Here is a 27,510-nt window from a genome sequence, read left to right as displayed (position 1 = left end):
ACGTGACACTATAACATCGGTTTATATGTTACACATGTGAACTTTGTCCCTCTTATATAGGTTTATATGTTACACGTGTGAACTTTGTCACTATTATATAGGTTTATATGTTACACATGTGTACGTGGCACTATAACATAGGTTTGTAAGTTAACATGTGTACGTGACACTATAACATCGGTTTATATGTTACACATGTGAACTTTGTCGCTATTATATAGGTTTATAGGTTACGCATGGGAACTTTGTCACTATTATATAGGTTTATAGGTTATGCATGTGAACTTTGTCACTATTATATAGGTGTATATGTTACACGTGTGAACTTTGTCCCTATTATATTGGTTTATATGTTACACATGTGAACTTTGTCGCTATTATATAGGTTTATAGGTTACGCATGGGAACTTTGTCACTATTATATAGGTTTATAGGTTACGCATGTGAACTTTGTCCCTATTATATAGGTTTATATGTTACACATGAGAACTTTGTCCCTATTATATAGGTTTATATGTTACACATGTGAACTTTGTAACTATTATATAGGTTTATATGTTACACATTTGAACTTTGTCCCTATTATATAGATTCCCATATTATTGCAAATCCTGTTACACTGAAATTATGCAAATCCATCAAATAAAAAGATTGAACAATTGATTTAATGTAGTTCATGACTGTGCATGCACGGTCTCTAATATCATAGATACATTATGATTTCTACATGTATTTTAATAAGATAAATACCATTATTTGTTAAAGTGATGTTTGTGGTAGGTTATGAGATTTAGGTTGGTCTTTTATTTATATAAATTATTCATGTATAATTTTGAAGTGCTCATATTTCTAATAAATATTGATTGTAAACACTGGCTTAGTTTTTAACAGCACTTCACTTTTTATATGGTTATGTAAGCATGACTTTTTCAAATTGTATGATGAATACTCAATAACATTGCACAACAAACACAGATTTCTGTACAGTAAGTAAACATGACATATTGCACTTGATTATATATGCCACTCAAAATAGCATACCCATTATTTGGCCTGCGTGACTTTTTCTGAATATTGATATTTGTATTGTCATTAAGGTACAAGCACAGTGTAGAAATGATTTAATATAATAAAATAAACACTAGAAATAAACAGAAGGAAGTACCTTGTAAAGATAATCATACGTTAATGCTGAAAATACAGAGAGTTAACTTGTTTATGACACTGCGCGGTCATTTCGTCTATTTCGGTCTCTTCAGTGGTTGTACGGGAACAAATGCAGAAGATAGGGGAAACAGATACTTCTAAAAATCTATAAAACGTTACAACTTCTTTAACAACAAATAATTTATACCTAACATATCCTGATTTATATAATGTATGATGGTTCATTGTGAAAATGAAACTCTTGTTATAACACCTTATACATCATACGAAACACACCACACAAGGTTAATTCGTGACGTCATAAGTAAACCATGTAATACCTCACGAGAGTTTTTGCTTTTATACTCAAATGAAGTGCATTTCTGCTAGTGATGTTCATAAAGTGGTTTGCAGCGCAAATGTAAATGCACCTCTTTATCCTTTTGATTTTATTGATATGCTCGTAATATTGTGACGTAACATTACAGACAATTGAATGACGGCACATATGACGCCATTGGTAGGACAAAAATGATGTAATAGCTGATAATTCTATACACGTAGCGATGCTTACGACTATGTGAAATATAGAGATAAATTACAATTGACGATAAAAAAAGATATTATGCAGTGTATGATATATCCATTTGTAAAATACATTATTCTACTCTGTAACATAACCTATCAATAAACTGGACCCTGATAGAGTGATATCTGGCTTTTAATTGACATATTTTCCTCATATGCTTAAGGCCTACCTTCATATATCGGAAAAAAATTATTTTCGTCCCACGGAGTCAATATGATCGCGGTTCTCTAACTCGCTGAGTCGGTCAGACAGGAAATTGAAGCATTGATGCAAAGTTCTGCACAGATCAATACCTTTTAATATCAAGTGTCGTTTTGCTCTCTCTTTCATTGCAGGAAAATGAGTCAAGTTGTGGAACATCTTGTGCATACAAAGCGACTGAATGATGAGGCGAATCGCCAAAGGGGGCAGGAAGAGGATAAGAAGGACCTCCCACCTGTGTTCAACAAACGCTTGTTTGCAACCCAAGGCAACGTTATCATTACAAGAGAGGCACAAAGGGTGATGATTCGTAACGCGAAGGCTGTCGAGGAGGGCGTAGACCGGAAGTTGACAAAGTCAGAACTGCTCTCAATGAGGACAGTGGTGGACGGTCTGAAACTTATACACAAAGGTCAGGATTACATCAAAGACGCCCTAAGTCACGTGGTGACTAGGGAAGACTACAAAGAATTTGAATATGTGGTTAAGAAACCATGGGAGGATAGGTTATCGTGCTATTATATTGTGCATGGTGCCGTTGAGGTCACGTACGATATGAGCTCAACAGAATCCAGAAACGTTTATCAACCTAACATTATCTACAGTCATGGCACGGGGGAATATCTGGGTATGGCTAATGCTGAGAGCAGGGATGAAGATATATCGCCACCGGCTACTGTCTTCACTAAAGAGAGGTCAGAAGTTCTTAGAATAGACCGTGAACGGTTTCACACCATCGTAGAAAAAACGACAGATGTGCTTAACAATGAAATTAGGACATATTTCAATTATGGTGAAAGTGTATTCAAGGAGATGCCCAACAGTTCCAAAGAGAAGATATTTCCACTCATAGAAAAACAGGTAAGACGTACCTTGATTCTCCAACCATACACATCTGTCGGTGCTTTATTTTGTAATTAATTCAACAAATAAAGAAAAATCATTCACGCTAAACAGGAAATATGTTAGTTCAAACACTATGTAGCCACATGCGGGCACACATTTGAGACCATGTTTATTTCGTCAGTGCGCAGGTCGTGATCTTAACGTGCACTTTTACCGCAGCAAACGTTGCAGTCATATTTATTAGCGACGCCCTCCTTAATGTATGCGCCGTCGCGTATTCTCTGCAAATGTTTTTCTGTTTTAAATACTTGAGCCGTGTGTACGTGTTAAGATAAAAAGGGTACTCTAATTCAGGATGGGCAATGGTGTTCTATAACTGCTATTTGATCACTTTGGAATATATTAACTATATGATAACTAGCAAACGCTCGTTGGAAAATCTTTACATTTAATGACGATGCATTAGTTCAGCATTTAATGCACACTAACGAATGCCTTTTTTCTTCTTCTTTTTTTATGAGTCAAGTTAAAGGGATTTAAGGTAGTTTACGATAGGAAGAGAATTTCAGAAGAGGCATTGTAATACAAGTGAATTGTTTGAAATCTCTTGATTTGGTTGAAATCTCCGCACGGAAAGACTTGTAACACTAGTCAATCAATAAATCAATCAATCAATTCTTGTAACACTAGTGATGTGGTTGAAATATTTACCGGTAAAGATATAGTAACACTAGTGATTCGGTTGATACCTCTAAGTAGAGATATTGTAACACTAGTGATTTGGTTGATACCTCTAAGTAGATATATTGTAACACTAGTAATTCGGTTGATACCTCAAAGTAGAGATATTGTAACACTAGTGAATTGGTTGATACCTCTAAGTAGATATATTGTAACACTAGTGATTTGGTTGATACCTCTAAGTAGAGATATTGTAACACTACTTATTCGGTTGATACCTCTAAGTAGAGATATTGTAACACTAGTGATTTGGTTGATACCTCTAAGTAGAGATAATGTAACACTAGTGATTTGGTTGATACCTCTAAGTAGAGATATTGTAAGACTAGTAATTTCGTTGAAACCTCTACCAGTAGAGGTATTGTAACAATAGTGATTTGGTTGATACCTCTAAGTAGAGATATCGTAACACTAGTGATTTGGTTGATACCTCTAAGTGGAGATATTGTAACACTAGTAATTTGGTTGATACCTCTACCAGTAGAGATATTGTAACACTAGTGATTTGGTTAAAATCTCTACCAGAAGAGACGTTGTATTTGTATTTTGTATTGTGTTACGGTCCATCGACAATACGGGTCATTTAGGGCCAAACAACAATTTAAAAGTAGACATTCACAAAAATGTAGACATGAAAACCAGAAACAAAAAGGTTAAAATGTGTAAAAGATGTCAAAATATTTCAATGAGAGACGTTGTATCACTAGTCAATTGTTTGAAATCTCTACCAGTAGAGACATTCTATCACTAATGATGTGGTGGAAATAGTTGCCGGTAAAGATAGTGTAACACAAGTGATTTGGTTGCAATTATTTATACCAAAAACATACAGCTTTAACGGAGCACTTTAGATTATAGTTGCAGACGGGTTATGACCAAAATGAGTAGTAAATATAGATTATAGTAAGTATAGGTGATGCATTCCAAAATAAGACATACTTGTTACCGCGTTACAAAAACATCATAATTAAACCTATTCATCTTACAATCATTAGGAAACACGTTATATCAACTTACGATAATCATCTTTGCTTTCCCGAATAGGAGAAAGAAGGATGTCTAAATGTAGGTGTAAATGTGGGTGTAAATCGGATAACCCGGAGGAAACCCACGTGTTTATGCATGTGACCTTTCATATTTCTATTTTGGAATCAAACCCCAGCTGTCGCTTTGATGAAAGACGAGTGTGATATCAACTGTACCACCTGATCACTTTATCATATCTGGTGACGTGATAAGTAAGCAGCTTATTATGGGATACATTGTATGATATACCTGTTCACATGCTAATCATTTGCGGATGCTGGCAATTAGTTTCCGATGAATTCATTGAAATCACGTAATTTCCAAGTTAAAGATTTCTCATATTGGTCGAGAGAATTTTCAATATTATGTTTTATGTCTACATTTTACAGCCATTACATCGCCATTTATTTAACGCACGATCGCATTCGGAACTCCTCACGCATGGTCGGTTTCAAGCCCAACTCATTCAATTGCTCAGCAGAAATATCTTATTTGTGATATGTTCATTAAGTACACTAAAGAGATATATTTAATATGACTATACTTGAGAGTAGAAAAAAGGCAAACATACATTTTCCATTTAAACTGCGAAAATCTAATAGTCGAATCGATGAACATACATGGGTCTTTAATTTACTCAACATTGCCTACGGCTTAATTGGATATTACATTTAATGATAAAAGCGTCAAAGTGTCATGGTTTGAATGGATTTTAAATACGAGCGGAATACTTGAATTTTAGGTGTTTAAACGTGTGTTAAGCATTTGCAAATATCAAAAGATATTATCAAGGGGAAATTAAATGTTTTGTGACAAAATGCATGTATAATAAGCCATTTATTTAATAGTATCGACAACGTCAACAAATCTCCTTATGAATTAATGCGTGACATCACATGTATAGCAATCACGAACACCTGTTGTAAGGCAAAATGATATATGAATTCATTCGTACACAATTTGTGCAATTCTAAAGGTTAAGGAACGTTAGGAAAAAAGACCTGCTCTATCTCATTCATGACAGTAAAACTAATACACCACTCCTGGTAAGCAAAGGTCATCTGCCAAGAAGAGTTCAGAAAGATCATATCAATACGCTATCGTCACTCAATACGTTAGACCACCTTCTGTTCTTCTCTTATTTAACAACTGTCTGTTTTTGTTTGTTTTTTGTTTTTTGGTTCATCTCCAAGACAATTTTACTTAACTGATGTCTAAACAATGTAACAGGGCAGGGTGTCAAGAATCGTGTCATCTTTATGACATTTAAGCGTGGTGGCACTAACTTGCTACACCTGAAGTTGACATTGACGTCATATGACCTTAGCTGTTGTTTGGCTTCCCTAGGACATGTACACATCTGTATATGTTACCTTAGCAAATGGAAGGCACCAGCATCCATAGACACCGGCGTGTCACATGACATTAGCTGTGATGTGGCCCAATCATCCGCAGACACCGGCGTGTCACATGACCTTAGCTGTGGTGTGGCCCCATCATCCATAGACACCGGCGTGTCACATGACATTCGCTTTGGTGTTGCCCCATCATCCATAGACACCGTCGTGTCACATGACCTTAGCTTTGGTGTGGCCCAATCATCCACAGACACCGGCGTGTCACTTGACCTTAGCTGTGGTGTGGCCCCATCATCCATAGACACCGTCGTGTCACATGACCTTAGCTTTGGTGTGGCCCCATCATCCGTTTTCACCATCGTGTCACATGACCTTAGCTGTGGTGTGGCCCCATCATCCGTTTTCACCGTCGTGTCACATTACTTTAGCTGTGGTGTGGCCCCACCGTCCGTGGACACCATCGTCATATATATATATGGTCTACAAATAGACACTTTTAGGAACGTGCGTCATGGAGGAAAAATTGTATTGTCTCCTTTTGTGTAGATGCATTCTCACAATGATGAATAGTAAACCCAAAACTGTTTATACACCAGCCGTAGAAAGACTAATTGTTTTCGCTGGTGGTTGATAATTCCCTCTCTGTTAAAGAACACTCTCAATACCCTCAATTCTTCATTGCATTACAGTAATCATATGAATTTATAACGTGCTCTTCTTCCGCAAGGTTGATTACCCATTTATCTAAGAATAAATTGCGATTTTTTTTATGAAATTGTAGGAATATCCTCCAAATAAAGTCATCATCGAGCAAGGAGAGATCGGCGACTTCCTGTTTATCATCAAATCTGGTGAGTTGTGGGATTTCATAAACTCTTGTAGGACAATCATTACACCACCAGGTCACTGTTCGTTGAGGTAGACTTTTAAATGAACGGGGTTAGAGACTATCCTTGTGTATGCAGCAGGAATGAGAATAAGTAATTTTGTTGGAAAATAATCATAGAAGTATTGATACACAGCGTGGTGTGTTTATCACTGATTCTATAAGCTGTGCATGTCGGTTCACAAAGTTGTAAATTGTCAGGTTTTATCTTAATCTAAATACCGTTTTTATCTTCAACATGAATAGTCTCTGGACAGTGTAGTATTTAAAGATAACTATCCTTTATTTCTTCATCGTATAACATAGGAAAAGAAAACCGCCAGCTACAAACTTTGTCATAGACATTAAAACAGCGCCGACAAAGTGAAAATTTCCACAAGAGAAAACTATCTACACTATCACAGAATATGTTGTTTTTGTTCGTTGCATGTTTAAACTATGTTGTTCTGTCTTTAAGGTCGATGTCAGTGTGAGAGGAATGTGTACATCACAGAGTCAGATATAACGGCGCTGTTCTACCTGTCCTGTCGGGAACCAGGTAAACAGACATAGGCTAGAGTCTATAGATTGGAACCAGGTAAACTGGCATAGGCTAGAGTCTATAGATTGGACCCAGGTAAACTGGCATAGGCTAGAGTCTATAGATTGGAACCAGGTAAACCGGCATAGGCTAGAGTCTATAGATTGGAACCAGGTAAAATGACATATAGTTTATAGATCAGAGCCACGTAAACTGACATATAGTTTATAGATTAGAACTACGTAAACTGACATATAGTCTATAGATTAGAGCTACGTAAACTGACATATAGTCTATAGATTAGATCTACGTAAACTGACATATAGTCTATATATTAGAGCTACGTAAACTGACATATAGTCTATAGATTAGAGCTACGTAACCTGACATATAGTCTATAGAATAGAGCCACGTAAACTGACATATAGTCTATAGATTAGAGCTACGTAAACTGACATATAGTATATAGATTAGAGATATGTAAACAGACATATAGTCTATAGATTAGAGCTACTTAAACTGACATATAGTCTATAGATTAGAGCTACGTAAACTGACATATAGTCTATAGATTAGAGCTATGCAAACTGACATATAGTCTATAGATTAAACTTATGTTAACTGACATATAGTCTATAGAATAGAGCTACGTAAACTGACATATAGTCTATAGAATAGAGCTACGTAAACTGACATATAGTCTTTATATTAGAGCTACGTAAACTGACATATAGTTTATAGATTAGAGCTATGTAAACTGACATATAGTCTATAGAATAGAGCTACGTAAACTGACATATACAATAGTCTATAGATTAGAGCTATGTAAACTGACAAATAGTCTATAGATTATATTAGAGCTACGTAAACTGACGTATAGTCTATAGATTAGAGCTATGTAAACTGACAAATAGTCTATAGATTAGAGCTATGTAAACTGACAAAAAGTCTATAAATTAGAGCTATATAAACTGACATATAGTCTATAGATTAGAGCTATGTAAACTGACAAAAAGTCTATAGATTAGAGCTATATAAACTGACATATAATCTACAGATTAGAGCTATGTAAACTGACAAATAGTCTATAGATTAGAGCTATGTAAAAGAGCTACGTAAACTGACATATAGTTTATAGATTAGAGCTACGTAATCTGACGTATAGTCTATAGATTAGAGCTACCTAAACTGACATATAGTCTATAGATTAGATCTATGTAAACTGACAAATAGTCTATAGATTAGAGCGATATAAACTGACATATAGTCTATACATTAGAGCTATGTAAACTGACGTATAGTCTATTCTATAGATTGGAACCAGGTAAAATGACATATAGTTTATAGATTAGAACTACGTAAACTGACAAATAGTATATAGATAAGAGATATGTAAACTGACAAATAGTCTATGGATTAGAGCTATGTAAACTGACACATAGTCTATAGATTAGGGCTACGTAAACTGACATATAGTATATAGATTAGAGCTACGTAAACGGACATATAGTTTATAGATTAGAGCTACGTAAACTGAAATATAGTCTATAGATTAGAGCTAAGTAAACTGACATATAGTCTATAGATAAGAGCTATGTAAACTGACAAAAAGTCTATAGAGTAGAGCTATATAAACTGACATATAGTCTATATATTAGAGCTACGTAAACTGACGTATAGTCTATTCTATAGATTGGAACCAGGTAAAATGACATATAGTTTATAGATCAGAGCCACGTAACCTGACATATAGTTTATAGATTAGAGCTACGTAATATAACATATAGTCTATAGATTAGATCTACGTAAACTGACATATAGTATATAGATTAGAGATATGTAAACTGACATATAGACTATAGATTAGAACTACGTAAACTGACAAATAGTCTAATATTAGAGCTACGTAAACTGACATATAAGTCTATTGGTTGAAGCTACGTAAACTGACATATAAGTCTATTGATTGACTACGTAAACTGACATATAGTATATAGATTAGAGCTACGTAAACGGACATATAGTCTATAGATTAGGGCTACGTAAACTTACATATAGTCTATAGATTAGAGATATGTAAACTGACATATAGACTATAGATTAGAACTACGTAAACTGACATATAGTATATAGATTAGAGCTACGTAAACGGACATATAGTCTATAGATTAGTGCTATGTAAACTGACGTATAGTCTATAGAATAGAGCTACGTAAACTGACATGTAGTCTATAGATTAGAGCTATGTAAAAGAGCTACGTAAACTGACATATACGCTATAGATTAGAGCTATGTAAACTGACATATAGTCTATAGATTAGAGCGATATAAACTGACATATAGTCTATAGATTAGAGCTTTGTAAACTGATATATAGTCTATAAATTAGAGCTACGTAAACTGACATATAAGTCTATTGATTGAAGCTACGTAAACTGACATATAGTCTATAGATTAGAGCTAAGTAAACTTACATATAGTCTATAGATTAGAGCTATGTAAACTGACATATAGTCTATAGATTAGAGCTATGTAAATGACATATAGTCTATAGATTAGATCTACGTAAACTGACATATAAGTCTATTGATTGAAGCTACGTAAAATGACATATAGTCTATAGATTAGATCTACGTAAACTGACATATAAGTCTATTGATTGAAGCTACATAAACTGACATATAGTCTATAGATTAGAGCTATATGTATGTAAACTGGAATATATCTATAGATAACGCTCAATAGTCCTGAAAGTCTGTGATACTCCATACAGTATCGTGGCAACCATCTTGTTTCCATATGATTTCGGCATAATGAAATTTGCAGAAGAAATATACTACTCTATTGAACAAGTATTTAGATTCAATCAATTGGTAACACTACAGTAATTATACGAAAGTCATGGTAATAAAACGGTCAAAGGGAGATAACAAGAAAATATATTCCCATGTTATAACGGAATAAAGTATAAAGTATGATAAATATATTTTGTTTTAAAAAGTTTAATATTACGATCTTGATTTCATTGAGTATGAAAAATTACACGTGCCCGTTATACTGAATTGAATTTACAAAGCTGAGATCCTCATAACCATTAATTTTAAAAACAAGTAAGTCTTCATGTTTTACGCTCGGAAAATAAGCTGTTAAAGTTATCGAATAGCAAAGGCATTATTTCTGTATCACAAGTAATGAAAGCCATGTAAGACAATGAAATGTCTCATTGTAGATGACTTCTTCGGCGAGGAATGCCTGTTAGATATGGAGCCAAGTTATGCCAGAATAACAACAACGAGTTTGACAGTGTGTTACAAGATCCCGAGGTGAGAGTCTGTATTGTTATTTCCTTATACATGTACTACATCCCTTTGTAACGTCTACAAGTCCTATTTATGTTGATAACTTAATTATCAAATATGAAGCATGTGTGCTGGGACCCATATCAGTATAGCATATGTGTATTTCAGACATTTGTAACGAACCCCTGTGCCTAAATCGAGACAATTTTCAGTAAGTATGGATGCATTTTGTGCAGCAGGATCAAAATTCCAAACACGTTGATTCATTTTCCTACATATCATCCACTTCTCTTTTACAATGCGAGTTGATATTTCAGGCACGTGGTTTTATAAAAAAGATAAAAAAAAAAATATACAAATCCTCACTGTTTTAGACTCGAGGGAGGTCCTTATATGATTTCTTTCGAAAAAAGGATAGCATAAGTTTTGAAAAAGTCAGTTTTTGAATATAAAATCAAAATAGATAGTGTTGCACGGCACGTAAATTTAAAAAATGATACCTTCGAAATAAGAATAATTAATTATTTTTTAAATGTCCGTGTTATCATAATCATCTACCTATAAAGCGGATGTACAGTTAAATCGACATAAAAGTATCATGTATCAAAATTGCATATTTAAAATAATTATTTGAATTGAATGCCAATGTTTTTGTCCGCTTTCCAACAAGTGTCCCGGTTTGGGTACACTACAGTTATTTGGGGTAGAGGTATAGTCAACAACACACATTACCTGTACCCTGTCGTCCGCATACACACACGCAAGCACGCTTGTACCAATATACTGTATACTGATCTTTCCTAGGTAATTCATTGCTCGGGATTTTTGTTTGTTTACTGTTTGTTTTATACAAATTGTCAATATTTTAGTTTGTATGGTATAAATTTGATAAGCGGTTCTACCGAAGTCCGATATCCGCCAAAAAAATGTTATTATACAGTGTGTAGTCCGCAATTATTTACGGACTTCCTATATAACAATATCCATCAAACCTTGCTATAGGTGTTATATTGAAAATGATAAAATTCAACCATAAAACATAAAGGATACCTTACAAACTGACTCATCTACGAAATAAAGTGAAGAGTTATTTTGAATCAATATAAAACGAAAAAATAACACTAAGGTTATAACTGCAAGAACAAACTGACGAGTACAGATGAACTGTAATAGAAACTCGACCATAATGAGATTATCTATTGGTAAGAATAACTATACTGGTATTAAATACATCCGTTTCGTACCTTTCACAGAGTAGCGTTCCAGGTCCTCAGCAAGGACATCCTGGTACGGTTTGTAGAGGAACACAGACACGACTTCCCGCCGGAACACTCTCTGATGGATCGTGGATATCGGAACACTCTATGGAACAACTACAAATTCTACAGGATCAAAGAGACACTCAAGGAAAATGGAAAGCTCCACTATATGTGTACGTCAAATGGATGCGATGTTAATTCTAGGCCCCCTACTGCAAGGTAAATGCGATAAACTACTAGGTTTAACTAGCTCCCGTTTGTGTTTATTGAATGCGTAAACTGAACCAAACTGGTATGCTGCCCTAGTTACAGACTTTAACTTCCTCATTTACTATCTTTTTCCGGTGCCGATTCCCTAAGTGACTTGGTCTCGGATATATGTTGTCACTGCTCATATTTGGTTACATTGTACAATCACCAGTGTACACCTTCGCTGTTGTGAATGTACCAAATCAATAAAAAGTTAACTATTTCCAACCATAAAATGTCAATGGTACGATAAAGCGTCACGAAAAATAGGCTTTAATATCAATTTTAAATGATTATTTATATGACAAAAATTAATATTTTGTATAATTTATTCTTACTGTACCCAAGAATGGCGCAAAGCTGTGAAAATAGAAATAAACCATACTTTAAACTGTTTATTATAGTGACCAGTACAAAGAGAACATGTACAGATTTATAATGAAAGGAGCACAGTATACGCCATTCCGTGTCAAATCGGCCGTTTACCCCAGCCGACAAACAAGTCCGTCAAACAATCATCGTCGTCGGCCAGCCACGGCAATGGAGAGAACGACGAGACCCGATCATGATGACGCCGACGATGACTCTAACGACGACGCAGAAGATGACGCAGATATAAATGATGATAATGACAACGGTATGTTTGTAGCCGGAGATAGAATACTACAGCAAGTTTCTCGACAACCCCAATCCGACAGTATAAATTTAATTAATAATACCAGTTAATAGCCTTCATTTTGTCGTGATGGTTCATTGTGTGATGTTACTGTTCTTTAAGTATCGATTATGAAGTCGTATTTTTTTTATCAATTAATGGTATGCATAATAGGTGCCAAACTTTACATCAAAAGGATTTTTAAAACGTTCGAAAGATTTTTTTATTTTCTACAATTCAGGGGATATTTTGCGTTTTGACTTTTCACAACTTTTTTCTTTGTTGGAATTTCAAAGTTCTGACAAATTATTGTTGTTCAAATGTTTTTAATTTGCAAATCATTCTAGTGCAATAAACTGTATTACAAACAAGAAAATACACAATTAGTCAGAAAGGATGTTTTACTATTGTCATGTCTTTTATACATTTTACTTGGAATTCGTCACAAGCAAATCAAATGTTTTTCCTGGGATTTCTGTCTTTTTTTGATATTTTGCCCTGAATAAGTTACCAAAAAGCTAGCACAAGACGTCATTTGTCACCTACATGCCATAGCTGCGGTCTGTTCGTCTGTGTGTGAATAAATAATTTCCTATGTTCATGTAGGAACCTATGTCATTTTTGGTAATTATATATGGGTTTTATTTTGAATTAATTCTAATCTTATAATATTCCTTAACTGCCTGACTATTCTATAATTCTCGTTCATCTAGATGGTGCAATATTAGAGCCAGAGAAAGATGACAATGGAAATCAAAGATCTGACAGCAAGCTTCTTGGAGCGGAACTGGCACGAACGCTAGAAAAACACTACTCAAAGGTTAGTATTGCGACACTCCACCCTTAAAGTGATGTCTCCGTGTCATTACACAATCTACCATTATTCGTAAAATGACTTTAACCCACAGTAGATTGATTACAAACTTTTATGTTTATGTTTTATCAATCAAAACATTTAGAAATGTGACATTTTTATATCTATTACCAACTTTTCTAATACGTTCACTTTTTTTAAATTATATTTCTTATTAATACCATTTTGTAGTGAACTTGTGTATATCGACACATACTAGACCACGTGACAATGTATGCGTGTTTAAACAGAGAAAACAAATAAGTTTTGGTCATAAGTTAACGATGGCCTGTAATATGTGTCGGAAATATCATGGTTCATTGTTTTGACAAATATGTTAATAGCAGTCCGTGAATAAATGTTCTTATTACTTTTTTTAGCATGTTTCAGAAATAACACAATTAGTGTTCCTTCTATATTGACCTATTTTCTTCTTATAACAGTTTGTTCTTATGTTTAGTTCTACAATCAAACTCCGTTATCAGAATGACATATGAACATATTTTAAGCCAGTAATAGTTCAATCAGGTTCAAAAAGTAATGTTCTCATTAATTTTAAAATATCTACTTTAAGATACTCTATCAAAACAATACCAATATTTCTATACATTTTTTTTTTTCAAACAATTTACTGAAAGTGTCATCAAGTTAATAGGGTTTGGTATATTTTTATTAACAGAAAGATATTGTAGTGTTTCTCATACTGTTCCCAATATCACGTTTTATTTGTGTTCGATGATTTTGTACCATTATACAGGTTAACGTCAAGAAAATTCGAAATGTACTGAAGGTAATAATGCATGACCATACTAACATTGCATGAGTACGTGTGTGTGTGTATCTACCCGGTATTATTAACTGTTACAGTGGACATTTTCACGTTATTTAAATCTGCAATTTAATGTTTACACCCGAGTACGATCTGGAACCAATAAACTGTTTATGTATCATTACTAACGCGAGCTTCCGGAGCCGGCTATATGTAGAGGAGCCAAGTAGCGAACGATTCTACACGCGGAACTTCCCACTTCTACAGAATGTGTTATATTAAACAGAAAAATAGCAAGTTATTTATCAGGATTTACTGTAAGTCATTTACTTTTCGCGAAAAAGACCCATTTATTGCTATTTTGCTGCAAGCGATTTATTAATGAGAAAATCAATTCACGAAAAGATACGACATTTACAAATGACACCATTTACTTTGTTGAAATATAGTCTACTTAGTTTTTCGTATTATTTTGGAAACCATGATAACTTATGTTTGCATAACTAATGCGAATGTTTTTCTTTTGTGAAATCAATATGATGTGCAGTAAATATCGAATATACTATCGTGAACAATACTAGGTCTAGTCAAGTTAATTAACACATTTTGAAATGAAAAGTAAGTTAAAATATGTGGGGAATATAATTTCTAAATTGGAAACGTTAGGAGTAAAAAATCACCTTAAACATTCTTAGTCACATCTGATTACCAGTCATATAAAGTTTCAGCAAAAAACTCTCGCCATTTTTGTTCAGAATTATGATACATCTACATCATATAACGCCTGTTTGTGACCAGTGTGATATCCTAGCTTATATTTACTATATATAGGTAAGCGTGTTGTGATGTTTCCTATTAAACGCATAACTTCGTTGTCATTTGAGTTTGTATTTGACGGTGTGTAGTGGTAATGTGGTTTATTTCACTTGTATGGTATAGATTTAGTAGGATATAGCATTGTTATCATTTGAGTTTGTATTTGACGGTGTGTAGTGATAATGTGGTTTATTTCACTTGTATGGTGTAGATTTAGTAGGATATAGCATTGTTATCATTTGAGTTTGTATTTGACGGTGTTTAGTGGTAATGTGGTTTATACCACTTGTATGGTATATATTTAGTAGTAAATAGCATTGTTATCATTTGAGTTTGTATTTGACGGTGTGTAGTGGTAATGTGGTTTATTTCACTTGTATGGTATAGATTTAGTAGGATATAGCATTGTTATCATTTGAGTTTGTATTTGACGGTGTGTAGTGGTAATGTGGTTTATTTCACTTGTATGGTATAGATTTAGTAGGATATAGCATTGTTATCATTTGAGTTTGTATTTGACGGTGTGTAGTGGTAATGTGGTTTATTTCACTTGTATGGTATAGATTTAGTAGGATATAGCATTGTTATCATTTGAGTTTGTATTTGACGGTGTGTAGTGGTAATGTGGTTTATTTCACTTGTATGGTATAGATTTAGTAGGATATAGCATTGTTATCATTTGAGTTTGTATTTGACGGTGTGTAGTGGTAATGTGGTTTATTTCACTTGTATGGTATAGATTTAGTAGGATATAGCATTGTTATCATTTGAGTTTGTATTTGACGGTGTGTAGTGGTAATGTGGTTTATTTCACTTGTATGGTATAGATTTAGTAGGATATAGCATTGTTATCATTTGAGTTTGTATTTGACGGTGTGTAGTGGTAATGTGGTTTATTTCACTTGTATGGTATAGATTTAGTAGGATATAGCATTGTTATCATTTGAGTTTGTATTTGACGGTGTGTAGTGGTAATGTGGTTTATTTCACTTGTATGGTATAGATTTAGTAGGATATAGCATTGTTATCATTTGAGTTTGTATTTGACGGTGTGTAGTGGTAATGTGGTTTATTTCACTTGTATGGTATAGATTTAGTAGGATATAGCATTGTTATCATTTGAGTTTGTATTTGACGGTGTGTAGTGGTAATGTGGTTTATTTCACTTGTATGGTATAGATTTAGTAGGATATAGCATTGTTATCATTTGAGTTTGTATTTGACGGTGTGTAGTGGTAATGTGGTTTATTTCACTTGTATGGTATAGATTTAGTAGGATATAGCATTGTTATCATTTGAGTTTGTATTTGACGGTGTGTAGTGGTAATGTGGTTTATTTCACTTGTATGGTATAGATTTAGTAGGATATAGCATTGTTATCATTTGAGTTTGTATTTGACGGTGTGTAGTGGTAATGTGGTTTATTTCACTTGTATGGTATAGATTTAGTAGGATATAGCATTGTTATCATTTGAGTTTGTATTTGACGGTGTGTAGTGGTAATGTGGTTTATTTCACGTGTATGGTATAGATTTAGTAGGATATAGTGGTAATGTGGTTTATTTCACTTGTATGGTATAGATTTAGTAGGATATAGTATTTTTATCATTTGAGTTTGTATTTGACGGTGTGTAGTGGTAATGTGGTTTATTTCACTTGTATGGTATAGATTTAGTAGGATATAGCATTGTTATGATATGGACACGTACTCACTGCTTAATCACCAGTTGTAACATGGTACATATCACTTAAAGATGAAATATTTTACAATTTGGCAGCCGATTGTTTTTGTTATATATTTAATGTTTCATAATGAAAGTAGTTTTGCAAGACTTCTTATCCGCGAATCTTAGTGGATTGGATGCAAATACATTGTAGTCACATATTTCTAAACATTTTCTTCAGGTTTGTAAGTATGGATTATGCGAAGTTCTTTTTACACAACCAATACAATTTTCTATGTGACGTTTCGATGACTAGTACGATATGTACACTGTCACCTTCATCAGACAAACGACCAATGAAGCGTATGCACACAAAGGTGTAAAACGTGTACGAGTTGTCCATACAATCGATGTCGATTTCGGCTAAGCTGGAAACGTATGTACAATAGTTGTTATATATGTACAGAAATGACTCAATTGAGGTACACTTTGTTAACACTTGGTCATAGATGTGCGAGAGTCTTTGAACCCCCTCGTCTCGATTTGCACCTTTGTGTGTATACGCTCCATTGGTCATTTGTCTGATGAAGGTGACAGTGTGCATATCGTACTAGTCATCGAAACGTCACTAAGAAATATTTATTGGTTGTGTAAAAAGAACCATAATAATTGTAGTTACATATTTATAAATGTTATATGCATGTACGTAGCTGCCAAACCATTACTGTATTGGCATTAGTAATATGTATATGTAGTTCCAGACTCCTCATATATGACTTCCTATATACCCTGTAAGATGTGTTCAGTGTTTAACACATCGGAAAATCTATAAAGTGGTAATATCTTGCATACGGATGAAAATGTATGAAACACATTCATAACATGTTTGTGCTTGACGATACACTTGTTACACATTTGTTTTCAATTAATTTGTGTTGCAGTCACACTTTAAGTTAATCTGAATATGATTGGCTTGAAATTAGCATTAACACAGACACTTGTAAAGCAATACATTTTGTAAACAAAACATCTGATGAGTTGATGCCAAAACGTTGTTACAATGCTTTGGATAATTCGTATCTTTAAATCATATTGATAAAAAATAATGCTTTATGCAAAAATATATAAAAGAAATCTATTTTCACAATCCTATTAAAAAGTTTGATATTCAGATAAACATACACAATAAAAAGAGTAAATTTGATAATCAAATGTATTATATGGTTTATATTTAGATAGGATGCGATATGAAAATATCTTATAAAAGTTAACATTTTGATTATTTTAAAGGGTATCGATGACAAAGAGGCTCTTCTGGATCTTTTGGACGAAACTAGTGAACTGAGCAAGCATCTAAAGAAAGCATGGGAGACTACAGATGTACCCGCAGAGGAAAAAGAGGGGTTCATGGTAAAGCGTAGTTAATTCTACATGTTTACACGGCACAAAAAGAGGGGTTCATGGTAAAGCGTAGTTAATTCTACATGATTACACGGCACAAAAAGAGGGGTTCATGGTAAAGCGTAGTTAATTCTACATGATTACACGGCACAAAAAGAGGGGTTCATGGTAAAGCGTAGTTAATTCTACATGATTACACGGCACAAAAAGAGGGGTTCATGGTAAAGCGTAGTTAATTCTACATGATTACACGGCACAAAAAGAGGGGTTCATGGTAAAGCGTAGTTAATTCTACATGATTACACGGCACAAAAAGAGGGGTTCATGGTAAAGCGTAGTTAATTCTACATGATTACACGGCACAAAAAGAGGGGTTCATGGTAAAGCGTAGTTAATTCTACATGATTACACGGCACAAAAAGAGGGGTTCATGGTAAAGCGTAGTTAATTCTACATGATTACACGGCACAAAAAGAGGGGTTCATGGTAAAGCGTAGTTAATTCTACATGATTACACGGCACAAAAAGAGGGGTTCATGGTAAAGCGTAGTTAATTCTACATGATTACACGGCACAAAAAGAGGGGTTCATGGTAAAGCGTAGTTAATTCTACATGATTACACGGCACAAAAAGAGGGGTTCATGGTAAAGCGTAGTTAATTCTACATGATTACACGGCACAAAAAGAGGGGTTCATGGTAAAGCGTAGTTAATTCTACATGATTACACGGCACAAAAAGAGGGGTTCATGGTAAAGCGTAGTTAATTCTACATGATTACACGGCACAAAAAGAGGGGTTCATGGTAAAGCGTAGTTAATTCTACATGATTACACGGCACAAAAAGAGGGGTTCATGGTAAAGCGTAGTTAATTCTACATGATTACACGGCACAAAAAGAGGGGTTCATGGTAAAGCGTAGTTAATTCTACATGATTACACGGCACAAAAAGAGGGGTTCATGGTAAAGCGTAGTTAATTCTACATGATTACACGGCACAAAAAGAGGGGTTCATGGTAAAGCGTAGTTAATTCTACATGATTACACGGCACAAAAAGAGGGGTTCATGGTAAAGCGTAGTTAATTCTACATGATTACACGGCACAAAAAGAGGGGTTCATGGTAAAGCGTAGTTAATTCTACATGATTACACGGCACAAAAAGAGGGGTTCATGGTAAAGCGTAGTTAATTCTACATGATTACACGGCACAAAAAGAGGGGTTCATGGTAAAGCGTAGTTAATTCTACATGATTACACGGCACAAAAAGAGGGGTTCATGGTAAAGCGTAGTTAATTCTACATGATTACACGGCACAAAAAGAGGGGTTCATGGTAAAGCGTAGTTAATTCTACATGATTACACGGCACAAAAAGAGGGGTTCATGGTAAAGCGTAGTTAATTCTACATGATTACACGGCACAAAAAGAGGGGTTCATGGTAAAGCGTAGTTAATTCTACATGATTACACGGCACAAAAAGAGGGGTTCATGGTAAAGCGTAGTTAATTCTACATGATTACACGGCACAAAAAGAGGGGTTCATGGTAAAGCGTAGTTAATTCTACATGATTACACGGCACAAAAAGAGGGGTTCATGGTAAAGCGTAGTTAATTCTACATGATTACACGGCACAAAAAGAGGGGTTCATGGTAAAGCGTAGTTAATTCTACATGATTACACGGCACAAAAAGAGGGGTTCATGGTAAAGCGTAGTTAATTCTACATGATTACACGGCACAAAAAGAGGGGTTCATGGTAAAGCGTAGTTAATTCTACATGATTACACGGCACAAAAAGAGGGGTTCATGGTAAAGCGTAGTTAATTCTACATGATTACACGGCACAAAAAGAGGGGTTCATGGTAAAGCGTAGTTAATTCTACATGATTACACGGCACAAAAAGAGGGGTTCATGGTAAAGCGTAGTTAATTCTACATGATTACACGGCACAAAAAGAGGGGTTCATGGTAAAGCGTAGTTAATTCTACATGATTACACGGCACAAAAAGAGGGGTTCATGGTAAAGCGTAGTTAATTCTACATGATTACACGGCACAAAAAGAGGGGTTCATGGTAAAGCGTAGTTAATTCTACATGATTACACGGCACAAAAAGAGGGGTTCATGGTAAAGCGTAGTTAATTCTACATGATTACACGGCACAAAAAGAGGGGTTCATGGTAAAGCGTAGTTAATTCTACATGATTACACGGCACAAAAAGAGGGGTTCATGGTAAAGCGTAGTTAATTCTACATGATTACACGGCACAAAAAGAGGGGTTCATGGTAAAGCGTAGTTAATTCTACATGATTACACGGCACAAAAAGAGGGGTTCATGGTAAAGCGTAGTTAATTCTACATGATTACACGGCACAAAAAGAGGGGTTCATGGTAAAGCGTAGTTAATTCTACATGATTACACGGCACAAAAAGAGGGGTTCATGGTAAAGCGTAGTTAATTCTACATGATTACACGGCACAAAAAGAGGGGTTCATGGTAAAGCGTAGTTAATTCTACATGATTACACGGCACAAAAAGAGGGGTTCATGGTAAAGCGTAGTTAATTCTACATGATTACACGGCACAAAAAGAGGGGTTCATGGTAAAGCGTAGTTAATTCTACATGATTACACGGCACAAAAAGAGGGGTTCATGGTAAAGCGTAGTTAATTCTACATGATTACACGGCACAAAAAGAGGGGTTCATGGTAAAGCGTAGTTAATTCTACATGATTACACGGCACAAAAAGAGGGGTTCATGGTAAAGCGTAGTTAATTCTACATGATTACACGGCACAAAAAGAGGGGTTCATGGTAAAGCGTAGTTAATTCTACATGATTACACGGCACAAAAAGAGGGGTTCATGGTAAAGCGTAGTTAATTCTACATGATTACACGGCACAAAAAGAGGGGTTCATGGTAAAGCGTAGTTAATTCTACATGATTACACGGCACAAAAAGAGGGGTTCATGGTAAAGCGTAGTTAATTCTACATGATTACACGGCACAAAAAGAGGGGTTCATGGTAAAGCGTAGTTAATTCTACATGATTACACGGCACAAAAAGAGGGGTTCATGGTAAAGCGTAGTTAATTCTACATGATTACACGGCACAAAAAGAGGGGTTCATGGTAAAGCGTAGTTAATTCTACATGATTACACGGCACAAAAAGAGGGGTTCATGGTAAAGCGTAGTTAATTCTACATGATTACACGGCACAAAAAGAGGGGTTCATGGTAAAGCGTAGTTAATTCTACATGATTACACGGCACAAAAAGAGGGGTTCATGGTAAAGCGTAGTTAATTCTACATGATTACACGGCACAAAAAGAGGGGTTCATGGTAAAGCGTAGTTAATTCTACATGATTACACGGCACAAAAAGAGGGGTTCATGGTAAAGCGTAGTTAATTCTACATGATTACACGGCACAAAAAGAGGGGTTCATGGTAAAGCGTAGTTAATTCTACATGATTACACGGCACAAAAAGAGGGGTTCATGGTAAAGCGTAGTTAATTCTACATGATTACACGGCACAAAAAGAGGGGTTCATGGTAAAGCGTAGTTAATTCTACATGATTACACGGCACAAAAAGAGGGGTTCATGGTAAAGCGTAGTTAATTCTACATGATTACACGGCACAAAAAGAGGGGTTCATGGTAAAGCGTAGTTAATTCTACATGATTACACGGCACAAAAAGAGGGGTTCATGGTAAAGCGTAGTTAATTCTACATGATTACACGGCACAAAAAGAGGGGTTCATGGTAAAGCGTAGTTAATTCTACATGATTACACGGCACAAAAAGAGGGGTTCATGGTAAAGCGTAGTTAATTCTACATGATTACACGGCACAAAAAGAGGGGTTCATGGTAAAGCGTAGTTAATTCTACATGATTACACGGCACAAAAAGAGGGGTTCATGGTAAAGCGTAGTTAATTCTACATGATTACACGGCACAAAAAGAGGGGTTCATGGTAAAGCGTAGTTAATTCTACATGATTACACGGCACAAAAAGAGGGGTTCATGGTAAAGCGTAGTTAATTCTACATGATTACACGGCACAAAAAGAGGGGTTCATGGTAAAGCGTAGTTAATTCTACATGATTACACGGCACAAAAAGAGGGGTTCATGGTAAAGCGTAGTTAATTCTACATGATTACACGGCACAAAAAGAGGGGTTCATGGTAAAGCGTAGTTAATTCTACATGATTACACGGCACAAAAAGAGGGGTTCATGGTAAAGCGTAGTTAATTCTACATGATTACACGGCACAAAAAGAGGGGTTCATGGTAAAGCGTAGTTAATTCTACATGATTACACGGCACAAAAAGAGGGGTTCATGGTAAAGCGTAGTTAATTCTACATGATTACACGGCACAAAAAGAGGGGTTCATGGTAAAGCGTAGTTAATTCTACATGATTACACGGCACAAAAAGAGGGGTTCATGGTAAAGCGTAGTTAATTCTACATGATTACACGGCACAAAAAGAGGGGTTCATGGTAAAGCGTAGTTAATTCTACATGATTACACGGTACAAAAATAGGGGATTCATGGTAAAGCGTGGTTAATTATACATGTTTACACGGCACAAAAAGAGGGGTTCATGGTAAAGGGTAATTAATCATACATGTTTACACGCCACAAAAAGAGGGGTTCATGGTAAAGCGTAGTTAATTATACATGTTTACACGGCTCAAAAACAGGGGTTCATGGTAAAGCGTAGTTAATTATACAACTTTACACGCCACAAAAAGAGGGGTTCATGGTAAAGCGTAGTTAATTATACAACTTTACACGCCACAAAAAGAGGGGTTCACGGTAAAGCGTAGTTAATCAAGTAATTTATACAATAAACCCGTATTCAATTGATCAAGGAAATTGTATACCTGATACTTGATATACAATGTATTGGTACTGTTTTACTGTGAATTTCTATTTTTCACGTTATAACACACGTCAGGCACTGATCCCAGTCTTACTGACGATATCGTTAATAGATAGAAAGGTTAACTTTTCCTCAAACGCACTTGATATCGAGAAAATATGGACATCAAATAATCACACCATCAAGGGAATCCCCAATATATAACACACGTATGTATGTAATCAAATATACATGGATGATTAAATATAAAGTTCTTTTATTATTACTATAACGAATTTATCCCAACAAGAAGTTGTATTTTATGAAATAAAACACACACCTTGCATTCTTCACATATCTGTAGTTAATGATAAGATCATATTTTGTTTTCATTTTGTTTGAATTATAAATAGCAACTTTAAGATTTATATCAATAGTCTATTTATTTCCTAAATCCACAGAAAAATGGCGTTCTTGTGACAATGAAGTCTGATGACATCGTACGAAAGGCAATGGCGATGGCAGATAAACAGGTTCACCAGAGAGGCAAGGGCAACAAACAAGAGGAGGAGTACGTATGATGTGATACAGTCGTATCGGCTTCTCGCCACATTAAGGTCATTCTTTACCATGTGGTAGAAAATTGGTAAACGGAAGGGGTGTCAAAAGTGACCCGGAAATGTCAGTAAATGGAACAAACTAGAGTGTCCATATCTTAATTTCTTACGGATAAAATAGTATTTTAAACTTTGTTCCCGAGCTTTGTGGTAAAATAATCTTCCTTAAAAATTGATGTTATCAAACTCATGGACAAGTCCGTAGTCAATATAGACACACGTTATTTTACAAGTTTAATGGAGCTTTGTGCTAGAGTTATCTCCCTTGATAAATCTAAAAATAGAATAAAACCGATGACGAGCTATTATATAACTAGTCAAAATGATTTATGGTAAAAATACAGCTCCCTAACAACAAAAAAGTGATTAATGTTTGTAGTTGGGACACAATACTGCAAGCTGAGAACAACCAGGCCAAATTCATGATGTCGGCCAACAAAATGAGAATCAACCTCCTACGAGACAAACTTATGGCCATTGATAAAAAGAGGAAGAAAACCATCCAACAGCGGAACAGAAGTGGAAGCAAGGTAGAATACAAGTACACCCCTAGTAAGTTCTTACAGGACACTGGTGAAGAAGAAGCTACGGAGACTCCACGTCCGTCCATTACGGTAAGTCGAGATATTTGTTTTACGATCTCCTTTGGTGGTCTCCTTTTCACCTTCGGTTATTTATGTTGTATTCTGTATCTGCACTCTCCTATTTTATTACACTGTGTAAAGAAAGGTATCAGTTTGTTCTTTTTTGTGCTTATAATTGTACGTTGTGCTTTCGATGTCACTCCTCCGGTTCGTTAGTGGTGTTTCATTACTTAGATTTGACCAACATTTAAATGGCGGGTGTAGTCACGGCTGCAGTTAAAAAAATATAAGAAATCTTTTCGATTCGTATTATATATATGCACTTCTCATCGAATACATATAACAACAGAACACACCGGCATCAGCTCGATCTCCAATCATAGAAAAGACTCCGCTGACACTTCGACAGAGATCCCTAGAGGATTGTACTAAGCGGATCCAGGAGGCAGGAAATACTGACCAGGATGTCTCCAGTGAAAAGGTTTAGTATTTAGAATAACATAGACATAGCATGCCATTTGACTTAACATCAAAATAAAACTAGACAACATTAGTATAAATCTGAATACAACGTTAACATAATATTGAAATTCAATGTAGCATTGTAAAAAAAGTTAGTACTATATGAAACATAAAACTGGACCTACAAACACAATAAAAGTTGTAGATATAAATATACTCGATACTTGTTTACCAAGGCACCATTTAATACAGTTGTCTCACCATGACCATGTCTTACAGTGTGCAATACAGACCAGACCCAGCAGTGCAATAGTGACAAGGCGAGAAGCCAAGCTCCGCCGTCGACGTCACTTCGGCTCTCAAGGTAAAGACACATATTAGTTCGCATGGGTGAGATCTCATCATGGTTCATTGTAGTCATGACGCCATACTTAAAAATTGTAAATTTTTTGCAGGTGCTGTTTTTTGCATTGTTTCAGGGTGGGAAATGGGTAGAGATAATGAAGTTGACTTGTGTTGATTATCTGCTAAGTAGTCATAATATATTGCCATCAATCGTAATAGAATGTCGGCTATATACAAAATCACGGATTCAGACGTTTTTGAGACCTTGAATTTCGCAGCTAACCTCGAAGGCTGTTGTTTATTAGTCACACCATGTAATATTCATTCAGACATAGACCTATTTAGATTACTTTGTCGTGCAACTACCATATATATTTAGAATATACACAAAGATATATTTAGCCGAACGTAATCATGTCATAAACAGGTAGTAGTTTTATGCATAATTTCTTGCAAAAATTGTCATATCCTCTCTTGTTTTGTCTTGTAACGCGTTTTATTTGTGTTTATGTTACTCGGGTGTCTATGAAAACACCTATCGGACATAATATTATCATTGCTTTAACCTTTTGAGTTCCGTATGAAACGACGAATGACATGTTGTTATTGATTTAGACAATAATGTTTCGTCATCAATCTTTTCGTAGGTTCTACAGAAACTCTACTCAGGAAATCGAACCAAAGCCTTGGACACAATCAGAACTCCATCATATATCGAATATGATATACATTCATACATTTACAGCATACACATTTTGCAGAGGTACTATTTTGCTGTATCCCGTGAATAAATTGTCCGTATGATGCCATTAGTTGAGAGAACTGATTTCGAGAGCTTTTATCTCACTGGATTGATCCCAGGAACAAAATTTTGAAAGTAATTCACTCGTTTCAATGTATACAGTATAGTGCTACTTTGGTGCAAATATAATCTTTACATTTCTCATTGTTAAGTTTTGTTGTATTGTATATTACATATATCCTGATTAACTTGTAGATTGCGAACTGATAACTATGTATAAATCACAAGATGTCAGTTTGGACTGTAGTGATCAATATAATGACAAAAATGTATCCAAGGTGTCATGATTCTTCTGGGGAGAATATGTCCGAAGTTCTGTTTCATCCGACCAACGCTTCGAGGTCATAGTGGTATAATCGAAATAAAACATTGGTTGAATCATTACTCTTACTTTCATTCATCATTGAAAACATACGTAGGTTCAAGATAAAATGTCTAAAAAACGACCTGTGATTCAGGTCGCTTTTCCAACTTACACTAGCACTATTGCATGAACAAGACACTACACGGGACAAATTAAATAGGAAAGTCCGCGATTTTAAATGTCATGTTCTAAAATATGATGTTGTATTTTTTTTATCTAAAAGCAATTGAAGCCTCGGTGCACTCACTGACAACACTCCTCGTCGCATACATCAGATGTTTCTTAGTCTACATATGAAAATAATCAGCCCCTATCTGATTTTACGAACGTCGAACATTCGTCCATGACCAAGTTTGTCTTAACTCCATTGTCTCCATGCCAGACATTAAATAATTTGGAATCGATCATATTTCCATAATTATCAAAATTAAAACCAAATATTTGTATGTTCCTGTATTAAAAATGATAACCTTTCGATAATATTTACAAAAAATACTCATACAATTGTTCTACTAAACATATTAAAAAAATCATATTGAAATGTCAACTCATCTATTATTACTGAAAAATCGATGAAGTTGATATAAACTTTATCTAGAAAAAAAACGTTTAGTCATTGGGCAGCATAACGTCTCTCAACTCAGTCATTGGGCAGCATAACAACTCTTAACTCTATAAAATATTCAAGTGTGAATGACAGCACCTATTGCGTGTAAAATGAGTATCCATGCACATATAACTATGTTGTAGATTAGCATCTGTGTCTATGGCCGAGTTCAGTATCGATGTTTAACGTATGTTTGTGATTGGTTCTACCATTAGAATTTACAGCATAACAATGACATTAGACTTTAAGATTAGCACTTCTGTTTAAGGAATGTCTTGTAAACTGTGTTTTAATTTTGTTCATGTCGAATTGTTGACCGATATATTTGTTCATTTATGTATTTCCATTTTGTGATATTCTTGTTGATTTCAGTAAAAACATAACATAAAATGGATATGTTCTTTGTTGTTTTTCAATCACCGAAACTACATCCTTTGACACGCTTTACAGAACAGTAAGAAAATCAATCATTTTTTCTTACGGCAAGTCTCGAAATGACCAGTAAAAATATCACTCGAAAAGATTTATCATTATAGCCATTGTCTACAAGTAAACAAAAAATATAGCTAATT

The 27,510-nt window shown here is 34.9% G+C and overlaps 1 protein-coding gene across 6 annotated transcripts in view; it reads left to right on the top strand.

Moving 5' to 3' along the window:
- LOC110457797 overlaps window positions 1-27,328 on the top strand; it is an 87,703-nt gene extending 60,375 nt beyond the window's left edge. For all 6 annotated transcript variants that reach the window (XM_021509204.1, XM_021509203.1, XM_021509205.1 and 3 more), the window contains exons 2-15: window positions 2,071-2,797; window positions 6,689-6,758; window positions 7,251-7,331; window positions 10,543-10,636; window positions 11,866-12,090; window positions 12,525-12,757; window positions 13,489-13,595; window positions 14,386-14,418; window positions 18,168-18,287; window positions 23,619-23,728; window positions 24,154-24,388; window positions 24,708-24,839; window positions 25,100-25,184; window positions 25,813-27,328. In XM_021509204.1, the coding sequence (XP_021364879.1) occupies window positions 2,071-2,797; window positions 6,689-6,758; window positions 7,251-7,331; window positions 10,543-10,636; window positions 11,866-12,090; window positions 12,525-12,757; window positions 13,489-13,595; window positions 14,386-14,418; window positions 18,168-18,287; window positions 23,619-23,728; window positions 24,154-24,388; window positions 24,708-24,839; window positions 25,100-25,184; window positions 25,813-25,889 (2,329 nt within the window). In that variant the 3' untranslated portion in view covers window positions 25,890-27,328. The remainder of the gene's footprint in view (window positions 1-2,070; window positions 2,798-6,688; window positions 6,759-7,250; window positions 7,332-10,542; window positions 10,637-11,865; window positions 12,091-12,524; window positions 12,758-13,488; window positions 13,596-14,385; window positions 14,419-18,167; window positions 18,288-23,618; window positions 23,729-24,153; window positions 24,389-24,707; window positions 24,840-25,099; window positions 25,185-25,812) is intronic.
- The last annotated feature ends 182 nt before the right edge of the window (window positions 27,329-27,510 follow it).

The sequence above is a fragment of the Mizuhopecten yessoensis genome, unplaced genomic scaffold (genome assembly GCF_002113885.1).
Source record: "Mizuhopecten yessoensis strain PY_sf001 unplaced genomic scaffold, ASM211388v2 scaffold9311, whole genome shotgun sequence".
Lineage (NCBI taxonomy): Eukaryota > Metazoa > Mollusca > Bivalvia > Pectinida > Pectinidae > Mizuhopecten > Mizuhopecten yessoensis.
This window is presented reverse-complemented; position numbering and strand designations above follow the sequence as displayed.